The sequence below is a fragment of the Lepidochelys kempii genome, chromosome 3, assembly GCF_965140265.1.
Source record: "Lepidochelys kempii isolate rLepKem1 chromosome 3, rLepKem1.hap2, whole genome shotgun sequence".
NCBI lineage: Eukaryota > Metazoa > Chordata > Testudines > Cheloniidae > Lepidochelys > Lepidochelys kempii.
In genome coordinates, this window is record NC_133258.1 from 121,440,746 (window position 1) to 121,453,225 (window position 12,480).

Sequence of the window (12,480 nt, forward strand, 5' to 3'; positions counted from 1 at the left end):
CTGTTAAATTATATGGTAGAGCATAGTTTGTGTTTGGTTTTGGTGGGCAGGGGTTGTTTTGTTTCTGTGAAACAGAATCCTGAAAGCTTTAGTTCTGTAATGTGGTATGTTCTAGGTCTGCAGTAGAGGTGAAAGTACAGTCCCCACAAAAGTAGCAGAACACAGAGAATAATATTGATGGGAATTGATTGTGTTCACTTTTATTTAGAGTCAGCTTTTCTTTGGAATTTTGACAGATACTTCCCCAGTTAACATTTCGTCTCTCAACTAGTGTGTCTGCATTTATTTAAAGAAAAGGACAGGTTACTCAAAGCCTGTCCCACAGTCAGTACTTTGCTATCACTGCAGCATTTTTCAGCTCTACTGTTTCAGGAGGGAAAAGAGCATTGATCTCCAGTGGCAACACGCTGTAGTTGAGCCACTGTTAATTAGGAGGCAGATCATTATGAACAAATTAAAGATACATTATGAAATACTAGGGTACAGTAATCTTATTAAATAAATAAAACTGAAACTATAGCATTCATCCTTTTCCTTTAATATTATCTTTAAAACTAAACTGGCTATTAGCACAAAAATCCTGAAGCGGACTATTTTCCAATGTTTGCATTGCTGGGAAACATAGGGCTTTTAAAAAATTCCAGTTCTTTAAATATGATCTTAATAAGCTTGAGTATTGTGCCTGATATAGCAGATAAGATGTAAAGTTCTAGCTTTAAAAACTAGCCCCAGCCTGTTATTTTTTTCCCAACTTTGATGCAGTTTCTAAAGTATCTATAACAGTTTGATGGATAGTACAAATATTTTATTAAATAGTCTAATTGTAGTCCTGGCACCTTCTGATGTGATCTCTTCAGTTCTCAAGCTCAGGTGAATCTCAGAGACTTTGAGAAAATAAATATAAAGTGGTTTTTGTGCTTTACAATCATAGTATTCTTTCCTCTGAATGTGTATGGAACCAACACCTCAGCTAGCATTGTATAGTGTGGGAGCTATTTATGTGATAAAACCTAAACTCGAGGTTCTGACCACTTTTGGTCGTTGAAAGATAACTTGGCAGTTTTGCAAAAAGTGGGATTTGCAATGGGAACTGCACACAAACATCAGAAGAATACTCCAGTAACATTCAGGATAGCTGAGCTAAATTCAGACCCGGTGTAAACAGAAAATGACTGAGTTGAAGTTAGTGGAGGTTGTGCCATCTTACACCTGGTTTCAATTTAATAGATTTTTACGGTCAGATGGGACCATTATGCTCTAGTCTTATCTCCCGTATAACACAGGCCATAGAACTTCACAGAGAAATCCCTGTGGCAACCTCAAACTCTCTGTTTTGAGCTTATATATATATATATTAGAAAGACCTTTATCTTGATTTAAAGATTTAAAGTCTTCAAGTGATGGAGAATCTATCACATTCCTTGATATTTTCTTCCAGTGGTTAATTACCCTTACTGTTAAAATACATCAGTTTACTGGGGTCTCAATTTGTCTAGCTTCAGTTTCCATTATTATGCCTTTGAATTGCAAGAGGAATTTTAGCAAGGTGGAAGAATGTTTGTCTATATTTGTCTATATTGTCTATGGACAGAAGAGGGTCTCCTCTTATGCTAACAACAGCAATTTTTCTGGGTCAGTGTTGAGCACTATATCTCAGAGTGAACAGTATCTTTGAATGTCAGCCAGGTCTAATGCTTATCTCTGTGACATAGAACCCTTTTTTTTTTTTTTAAGAAGATAACGAAAATAAAGCAGTTTATTCAGTAAACGTGATACTTAATTTTATGGTCTTTGTCAATGCTTGCATATAATTCCTACTAGCATTATAGTGTAGAGGGGCTGTTTTGTTATATATTGTTCATGCAGTGTTGTTATAGCCATATTAGTCCCAGGATATTAGGAGAGAGAAGATGGGTGAGGTAATACCTTTTATTGGACCAACATCTGTTGGTGAGAGAGACAAGCTTTTGAACTTACACAGAGGTCTTCTTCAGGTCTGGTCAGGTTTCCCAGATCTGAAGAAGAGTGCTGTATAAGTTTGCAGGCTTCTCTCTCTCACCAACAGAAGTTGGTACAATAAAAGATATTACCTCACCCATCTTCTTTCTATCATTGTTCAGTCTTTTTAACTACTTAATTCTGGCAAGTCTATTGCAGAGAGGAGTGTCTAGCAATGAAATCCTAACTTTTGGCTCCAGAGATTTAACTTAATGGAATAGATAGAAGAGTCGTATTGCACGTGACAGACTATGCATGTATTAGTACATTTTAAGCAATAACACCCTGCCTGTGTTGACTTCACCTCAGGATAATTGCCTGTTAGAGAAATCATGTTGCAGTCATTGTCTAAACTACCTCATACATTAACAAATATATTTCAGTTAGCAGCATACATAACTATATAGGTCATATCTGTGGTGAAGAAACAAATTTTGGAGATTTCGGATTTTTATGTCTGAAGACAAATTTAAAGGCTTGATCAAAATTGGAAAAACTAGTAAGCCAAATTTTCTTCAAATCTAGATAAATGACTTTTTTTGGGGGGAGGGCAATTATCTTGTTTCGTGTACAATATCATAACTTTTTTGTTGTTGTTTCCCTCTCCTAGAGTTTACAAGCTCTGATGAATGAATGCATCGGCCATGTAATTGGAAAACCTCACAGTCCTGTTACAGGTTTGTACATTGGTAAGACAGCAGTTACTGGCATTACTTCTGGAACCTAGCTACTGTAGTTTGTATAAATAAGTTTGAAAAATAACAATTTGATTGCAAGTTAATTTTAAAACATTAAAGTTAACAATAAAAAGGTACTTTTAAAGCTTTTCCTGGTTGTTCTTATATGAACATTACTGTCTGATTTCAGAGTAGCAGCCATGTTAGTCTGTATCCGCAAAAAGAGAAGGAGTACTTGTGGCACCTTTGAGACTAAAATTCGTTAGTCTCTAAGGTGCCACAAGTACTCCTTTTCTTATTACTGTCTGAGTCATCATTAAACTGTGGAAGTGTTAACACAAGTAATGTATAAAATGACAACAGTCCATATTTTCAAGTAGTTTTTTTTATAAAGTAAATCACTCAGGTGATTCCTCTGACTAAGGGCAAGTCTACACTACAAAATTAAGTAGACCTAAGTTATGTTGACATACAGTCACTGCAGTAATTAAATCGCTTTTGCATGTCCATGCTATGCACCTTGTGTTGGCAGTGTGCATTCTCACCAGGAGCAGTGCACCGATTTAACTGTAAATGTGGGACAGCTTCTGTAAGGCAGCAACAGTCGATGTAAGCAACACAGTGTCTACTCTGACACTGCATCAACCTAAGTGCTATGCCTCTCACAGAGGTAGAGTTATTAAGTCAGTGTAATGGGGGAGTTACATTGGTGGAAGCTACATTTTAGTGAAGACACTTACAGAGTTAGGTCGATGTAAGCTGCCTGTAGTGTAGACCAAGGCTAATTAGTGTCCTTAAATGGCTCCCAATAGAGTCCCATCAAGTCTTCTGAAGAAAATATTATGGCTGTGAGGAGTTATAGCTTTGGGGAAAGTCAGGGCTGTATAAAGGCCTCTACTGTAGTTGATGCCATTGCAGATAAGAATAGAAAAGTGAAAGGGTGGCTACAGCAGAATTTCAGATTCAAGTCAGAGGCAAATGTTTGTAAGAGCAAGCTAGTTATTCTAATACAGTGTATTATCCGGTTGGGGGGCTTGTCTGCAATGGCAAGTCACTGCGTGGAAAGTCAGGGTCTGAATCTACAGAGCAGCTGTTTGCCACATAGTAATGTCTTGTGTGGATACTGCTAAAATGCATTGAAAGCCAAGCCATATTCCAAGACGTTAGTGCACTGTAGCAATGTCCACAAGTGACATTATTGTGCGGCAAGCTGGTACACTGCAGATTCATATCCTGGATTGCTGCACAGTAACTTGCCATGTAGACAAGCTCAAGTGATTTGATGTGTTCTGTGGATCAATTTCCTTGCAGTGCATTTTTGACTTGTTTATTTTTATATTACATTGAAGGTTTGTAGACACAAGTGATAATGCAGATATTAAAACTGTTTGAAAAGAAGCTTTAAAATGTTCCTTGTTGCTTGATCCCCGTTAACACAAAAATTTTACTAGATCTAAAATGAGCTACTTCCCATGTGGGCTCATAACCTCCACTGAAGTGTTAAATATGGCATTGTATCCTTGTTTACAAATCTACTTCTTGCCTAAAGTTACTATTTTCATTCCCAACTAGATATATATTTCCATGTAGTGAGTGTCATAAAATTAAGTTAATCTATTTTTTAAAAGACAAATGTTAATATTACATTAGTTTGCATTGAACATCTATTGGTTCTAAATATTTTCATAAATAAGATTATCTAATGACTAATGAATGAGTCTGATTACATTTATTTTGGTTTAGTATTAAAAAGGAATTCTATTTATTTGTTAAAATCATATTCAGACATGATTCTGGATAAAGAGTATACAGCAATACGTTTGTAATTATCTACAAGGGGAAATAGGTTGGAAACCATCTGAAAGAGCCGAAGTTAAATGTCAACCTGTGTAAAATGTTGATACTGTAGCTGCAGGCTATTGTGAATATCTTTATTAATTGTATGGCCTAGGAAAAGGCAGTGTGATTCTTTCTTAAAATGTAGATTAGAAGAAGAATTGCCAAATATGTAATTCAGTGCATCTAAAATTATAATCAACTATATTATTGACTCAGAACTTTAAATTGAATTAAGCAAATGTTAATTGCAAAGCTTTTCTTTGATGTTGCTATTCAGTAGTGTTGCTACAACAAGAGAGATGTGACATTCTGTTAGGCTTTAAATGCAACCAAACTGCCTTGCCAACAGAGTATTTCTGATTGTACCTGGAACTCTTGTAAACCTTCTTGTGATTTGTCAAGGTTAAAAATGTCCTTTGTTAAAAAGGTAAACTTCTGTGTTGTGGGATTTCATGCATGAGGAATATTAACTTTTTTTTCATACATATGTTTCTGTCTTATGTCCTTGTAGGAGACTTCTGTGCTGATGTCCGGTGCAGTACTTTCAGTATCTTTGTTAGATTCCAGAAGATATAACTTCCAAAATCATTTTGGCTGCTTACTGCCCACACTGCAATTATTATTTCATTTTAGCACCATTGTTGTGGTTAGGAATGCTATCTAGTAATTTCTCTCATTTCCCACCTCCTTGCCACTGCAATGAGTCATTGTTAGACATTCATAACTCTCATTTTCCTGAAGTTGCATACTGGTCCCTCATGTTTTCACATAGTCTTGACGCACTTCACACGTGTTAAGGCACAACATGGAGTGGGGCGCACCTGTTGGTTTTGAAATCATAAGCAGCTCTTCCATGCCATGATGAATGAGGGCAAATGGGTTTAGATGGCAGGGGGAATGAAGGGATCAGAGAAAAACAGGAGAAGGAAGAAGTGTGGGTATTGTGTAAAGTACAGAGAAGTGGCATTGGGAAGAGAGAAAGTAACAGGGTTGAGCTGAAGATATCATACATGGAGGGAGGGAAGCAAAAGTAGTACACCTGGAAGAAAAAGCATTATCTCTTTGTTTTAAGTTCAGTGAATTTAATATCAAAATAGAACACTTATTTGCAAGTAACAAAAAAAATAAAAAAACTTTATTACAGTATCTGTGTTCAAATGACTGTGACTGTAAACGGTACAAGGTTCAGTGTGTGTGTGTGTAAGTCTTTGCAGTATTGGGATAAAACACTGGGTTTAATGTACAGAAAGATAGATAGAGATACACAGATATCTAACTTCTTTAAAAAGGAAGTGTCCAACTTTCTGGTCAGTTGCACAGCATTAATTGTTCGTTTTGGTTGCTGGGAGGTATGTTTCTTATTCTGGCAGGGTAGCTTTCTCCTGTTGTGATCCCCTGTCTGCAGATCACATATCAAATACGTAGTTTGAAAGAATAATGTGCAGTGTCCTTCTCGAGGCTAGAGCTAGGGTTCATTTTATTATACATCACGCCAACAGTTTGGGTTGTAAATTTACAAGGGAGTCAGCTACTTTTCTGTCCACATAACCCTTACCCCACTCTGTGCTTTCCTTTAGAATGGAATAGTTAATGTACAATAAATACTATTTAGAATAACCCAGTGAAGTGTTCTGTGCTCTTCATATAAGCTCTTAGATTCACAGTGAAACTAGTTTAGAGATGAGACTAATGTTCATTTTGGTTAAAACAATGGTTTTAGCATGCATATGAGCCCAAAATACTGAAACACTTGCAAATGCTGCTTCAGCCATGACTGAATGCACAGTACTGATCAAACTATTTATTTAGCTTACTGCATATATGCATGGCATTTGACGTGCATGCTTTACTTTTTATCATTGTCCAGAAAATTAATATTTCTGGTGCCAAGAGCATCGTATAAAGCAGTAGTGTTGGCATTATTCAGTTTTTAACATTTTGTTTATTTACTGCATAAAAAAGTAATAAATTAACACTTTCCTGTGAAGTTGAAAAAATGAAAATACAGTAACAGTATTTTCATTAGATGCACATCCTGTTACAGCTATTTTTTCATTCCCTTGATTGTTTTTAATGGCTGTTTATATTTTTTAGAAATCTGATGCTGAAAGTTACTAGTATGATTAGTATTACTTTATAAGTGATTTATTTTAAATGAGTTATTTGGGTTTTGTATATACAAAATCAATAAAATATTTTGATGTAAATAGAAGCTGAACTTATGTAATTGATTAATTTGTGGGGGGATCTTTAACAAAATCACAACAGTATTATTTTTAAAAATTTTTCATAACAGGTGTTTTTCTGACATTGTAATAATATCGATGTGTTGACTTTTACCATTTGCAGCTATTCATCGAAACAGTCCTCGTCCTGTGAAGGTACCTCGATGCCACAGTGATCCACCAAATCCCCATCTTATCATCCCAACTCCTGAAGGGTTCAGGTATTCAGCACTTGTCCAGATTCTTAAGTGTCAGCTTTCTCCTCTTTCACTGAAAGTTTGATGTTACTGAAGCTGTTCGTTTAACTCAGGGAACTGAATATAGTTTCTCTAAAAATTTGTTCTGATAAAGCCAATACTTCTGTTTTTGCAAGAGGAAAATCAAGGAGATTTTTAAAAAAGAGTAAAAGAAATCTGTATTTTCAAGGCATGCTTTTGGAGATGATGCATTTTCTCATTTGTTTAATGCTCTTATTGCTGCATGCTTTCCAACTTTAAAGTCATTCTTTGTTTCCTTCTTTACAAAATTGCTTGGGGAAAAGAATATTTTATAATGAGATTCAGTATTTTAAATACTGGTAGTTAACTAGCTTTTTCCCTTCCCCTGAGTGAGTGAGCGAGCGTGTAATGCCTCTGACTTTGCTTCTGTAGTTTAGTTTACATGAGATTTTTCAAAGATAACACCCTTGAATATGGTGGCATTTCTGTATCTTAGTGTTAAATAATTTTTAAACTATATTCACATAATTGTTCCCCATTAAAAGTAGGGCTAAAATATTTTTGAAAAGCTTCCAAACTAATTTTGCCATAGAGCCTTCCACATAAACAAAATAAAGGGCTATATTTTCAAAGGGGATGTTGCCCAGCCTCAGAATATGGATCCACATTTTTTCAAAGCCTGGTATTTACACACACAAATTGGGAGCTATTCTAGAGGTAACTTGAAATGTTGGTCTCTTAACATATTAGGTGATTGTTTGCCCATTGACTACTCTGCTTCTAAAACTTTTGGGACCAAATTTATTTTACCAAAAAAACCCCTTTCCCCCCACATGAATAAACTTTAAAAATCGACACTGTTTTTGATTGTTTCACTATCTTATTTTTAAATTAAATTTTCAACTCCATCCACTTTTTCAACTGTTTCCTGAAGTCTTTCTTCTCATCGCAGCACGCGGAGTGTCCCTTGTGATGTACGGAACCATTGCAGCGCTGCTGTCAGTCGCCCCGCTCCCATCGGTAGCGACTCAGCTCAACCAAAACCTGTCAGCAGTGCAAATGATACCAGGTAGTTCCACTCCGCAACGCAGAAGTCTCATTTCTGTTTACATCACCCATGCAAATTGCTCCCATTAAATACATTCCATTAGATAATTTAAACAGTGAAAGTCCATCCCGTCATGTGCTCTGTTCCAGTGGCTTCTTCATCTGTGTTCGACTTATGTGAAATTATTATACTATAGAAGTGCATGTTTATAAGTCTGCACTGAGATGCACAAGATGGTAATTTGAACATACAGTTTTGACCTTACATATTGGTCAAAAGACTATACATTAATTCATGCAGTAAAAATACTCATGCAGTTAACATATGCCATTCAGTTCCTCAGTAAATTAGCTTTGATAGGTTATTAGTAATTGGTAAATGTTCCACTGCACATGTATTTCTCAAGGAGGTTTTAATATGCAAATTAATCAGTTTATTGTTTACAATTAAACTGTAAGAATTTTTAATATAATACAGAACTGGAAGGAAATTATTTTTAGTGAAGAAAAATACTTGTGAAAGTTTCCTGGTGGCAAATACAGAGTACTACAAATAAGTTTTGTGGGTGGATTTCTACCTGTGGTTTCTTATACCTGTGCAGAATAAGAACACGACCAAAGATGCCTTTCATGTTTCAGAGCAGTGCCATTTTCAAAAAACGTCAATAAATTGCTGGACAAATCTATTCCAGTACCTTCCTATTATCAGGTTTGCAACATTGGTGTCACATTTTAATTTGTCCCCTCACATCTGGCCACTGCCAAATGCTGTTTGTTCCTCCATGGTTTCTAAGTCTGCTTTTTCCTCTGCATCCTGACCACAAAAATCCTTGTTGATGTCTTGGTAATCTCTTGCCTCATCTACCGCAATCTTATCTTTTCTGGCCTCTCCTTACACCCCCGCAGTCCATCCAAATAGTTGCTAAAGTTGTCTTCCTCTCCTATGATTGCTGTCACTTGCTCCTCCTTGCGTTGTGCATCAAGTTTAAACTCCTTGTTCTCATGTTCAAGTGTCATCCTACTCCCTCTCTGTACCTTCCATTCAAGCCCTTCTTATATCCTTTCCATCCCTCTCCCCTCCACTCTTTCCCCTCGTATATTTCTCCCATGTCCATGTTCAGGCTTCTTTCCCCTTGCTTCCTGTGTCTGGTGTAATCACATACGTACTGTCTGCTAATTGACCACACCTTATCCCCACAAAAATCCTGCATTGCTTTGAGTTTAGACCGGCTGTATTACATCATAATTGTGTTTGTGACAGATATAGCAATTTCCTGCAATATCCTGAACAAACCTTATTGAATTAAGTTTAAGTAATTTAGAAGTTCATTTTATTAAAAATGCAAATGTTTGTGTTACTGTGGGATTGTATGTAATGTCCCTAGGGAGGAGACATGACTAATGTAAACCCTGAGAAGTGTTATCAGCTTCAAAGGACTGTTTGAAACATGTGTCAGAATGAACTTCTAAAGTTAAGCAGGTTTCCCAGGAAATCTCTAGTGGGGGGTGACAGCGGATATAACTTCTCCAGTTTTGCAAGAACTTAGCCTTTTGAAGCTTCACCCAGTGGGAAGGGACCTTTATCAGCTAATAAGCTGTTACATGAGGACAAGATCAGAAGCCCAAAGGAGTGACTTACAGATTCATGGGTGTTCTTATTCTGAGCTAAGGTGGTTATGTACATCACAGAAGAACCTCTGGGTGCAGTTTTGAAGGCCTGTTCACCTGCCAGAGCCCTTGTTGGAGTTGGGGTGGTCTCTGGTAAATTTATTAGAATGCATGTAGTTTTTTATTGTTATGTTTTTTCTCTGTAATGCTTTCACTTTAAGAATAAATGTTCTTGCTTGGGAAAAGCTGTGTGGTGGTTTATAACAGTGGATAATTATGCTATTGACAGCCTCTGAAGAGAAAGCAAATCAGGCCTGCTTTGGCAGTCTGACTTGATGGGGAACTCACAGTGAAGGCAGAGAACTGTGTAGCCTGGAAAACACCCCAGTGAGGAGGGAAAGAGACACAGTCTCCGCCCAAGAAATATAAAATGCCTGAAAGTGGTTCCCTTGCTGGATTACAATTACAAAGGGGGATTATTATCTAATTAATGTTGTAAGCCCCTTTTGGCTGAGACCACATCTGCTCCACAGCTCTGAGCACTGTGCCAATACTCAGCAAATAATCTTGGGAGTAGCAATCTCATTAGTGTTCTACTGTTGCCACCTTCCTTATAGTTCAGGGCGGGGGGAAAAATTAGGAAAGGGAACAGTCTGTCAGTGGAACATTCATATAAGGACTGTAACTAACTTCCTGTGTGAGTTGAGTGGGAAAGAAATGAACTTCAATTTTATTTGTTCAGCAATTTTGTTAACTTACATTTTTGTGGTACTAAAATGTTCATCACGGCCATGCTTTGAAATAACATCTGTTAAAAACATGAGACATGCTTTTAATTATAGTGGCTAGTAATTGTGCAGAGGTATGATTATGAGTTCATAAATGAATAGCAGTTATTGTTTAAGACCTCTTAATATTTTGACATTAAGAGGATTTATGCAGTTAGAATACTGTTAATTATACTAGTCAAATGGTGATTATGAAGTCTTAAGATTTCTAAATACCTTATGGATCTCAATTCTTTTATTTGTATGGTCATAGTGCCAAGAGCTCTGTTGTGCTAGTCATCATATGCACCTGGTTCATGCTCTAAAGAGGTTACAAACTCATTTGAAATAAAACGTGACAAGAAAATGTAGCAAACATTAAGAGGCGAAGGGGAGGCAGAAAGAACAGGACAACAGTAATAAGATTGCATGGTTACCTAGATGAACTATGCACGCAGCTTAATTAGTCTGAACTATTTTAAAGTTTGTTATTTTTAATAAGTATTATCCGCTATCTGCAACTGCAACTCAACCAACCATCCTGGTTAGCTGATTTGTTGTAGGTGGCACAGTAGAAGCAGGTTTTGAGATATTTGGAGAGGAATGGATTATGACCTTACAGATCATTTCAGGGGGAGTGTTCCAGGCATAAGGTGGCAGTTCTTTTGACATAAAACTCTAACTAGCATGTCTCCAAAGTATCTTGTGACTTCACGTTCTGTGATTTTTATGCTAAAAGTTTTGATATGCATCCCAAAATGGTCTCTACATGTAGAAGCTGGCTGTACAGTACACTCTGTGTTCACTAAAAGAACAGTCCTGGTCTTTGGAAGAATACTTCTGGATGCTATTTCTGTGTTTATCAAACATTCTCTGTACTTCCATTTTAAGACCGTCATTACAGAAGACCCAGTAGTAGTGATCAGCAGTGCCAAGCACTTTACAGATCCTTTTCATGGTTTACAAACAGAATAAATAACGCATGAACTATACCTTTCATTTAGGAGCTCTAGCAGTTTCAGAAATCAAGAGAGATGTGGTTGAGTAGTATTTGTGGTTTCTAAAAACACATATTGAATCAATCCATTATTTAAATATTCCTCTTATGTTACAGACCACATAAAACAGATTTCCCCTACTCTGCCCCCAGCTCCTTCTGTCCCACTCCTTCAAATTTCCCCTGGAGCGTGTGAGTTACTTGAAGTGGTGCCTGAGCAGCTGCTTTTTGAACAGGCACAACAGAGGGATACAATTTTTGACTATCTTATGCTTTGGTGTGATGTTATACTATTGAATGCAACTGGGACAGACTTGTAATTCATGTGTGATGGCGAACCCATGTATTGTGGTATCTGTAACAGTTACCGTGTGTGTGTTTCTTGTTTTCATTTTTTTAAACAGATTAAAAACGAAAGAATTAAAATGTTTGTCAAACTACAAAAGAATCGAATGATCAACAATAGTTGATGGAAGGAAAAGAAATAAGAAATATACATTTCAAAGAACTGGGACTTCACTTCTTAAGAGCATCCACATATATATTTCGGCCAATAATATTAGAACGTTGGAATGGTTGCAGTGTGGTACAGAAATCTATGTATTCTGTTCATTAAAGAAATAATTCCCTAGAAGTTTGCATGCTGTTCTTGGAGTCATCTACTTTGCCACTCGTTTGGGAGTTGGAAATAACAAACTGCCGTGTTTTCTTCTACAACAGAGGCAGTGAATTCTGATGTGCACGATCTGTATTTTTAAGTTGAACTCCGATCGCCCATGAACTAAATAAATAGTATTTAAAAACTAACTATGGAAACGGGAAATCTGTAGTAGCATTGAAGAGAATTGTCATTCAAGAATGACTATAAAGTTCTGTGCACAGCGTAATCCACTTAAAGTGAACTTCAGTTTGTAATGAAGTAGAATGAATGTCCCAAACATTTCCAACTCAGTCTGCTGTCTTAATTATAGTTATCCTCATTTATAGTGACGTTATTCTATGGGGAAAAAAACCCTCTTCACTAAGGAAGGTTCTATTGTATTTAAGAGGATGGAGGCCTAGCCACTGGAATAGCGTAGAAACAAAGCTTTAATCTGTTCTAAA

The 12,480-nt window shown here is 36.6% G+C and overlaps 1 protein-coding gene across 5 annotated transcripts in view; it reads left to right on the plus strand.

Annotated features, from left to right (window-relative positions):
* MAP3K4 (mitogen-activated protein kinase kinase kinase 4) overlaps window positions 1-12,480 on the plus strand; it is a 144,482-nt gene that overhangs the window by 101,248 nt on the left and 30,754 nt on the right. For 2 of the 5 annotated variants that reach the window (XM_073337845.1, XM_073337849.1), the window contains exons 15-17: window positions 2,609-2,687; window positions 6,864-6,960; window positions 7,910-8,026. In XM_073337845.1, the coding sequence (XP_073193946.1) occupies window positions 2,609-2,687; window positions 6,864-6,960; window positions 7,910-8,026 (293 nt within the window). The remainder of the gene's footprint in view (window positions 1-2,608; window positions 2,688-6,863; window positions 6,961-7,909; window positions 8,027-12,480) is intronic. The other 3 variants (XM_073337846.1, XM_073337847.1, XM_073337848.1) reach the window with 3 other exon arrangements.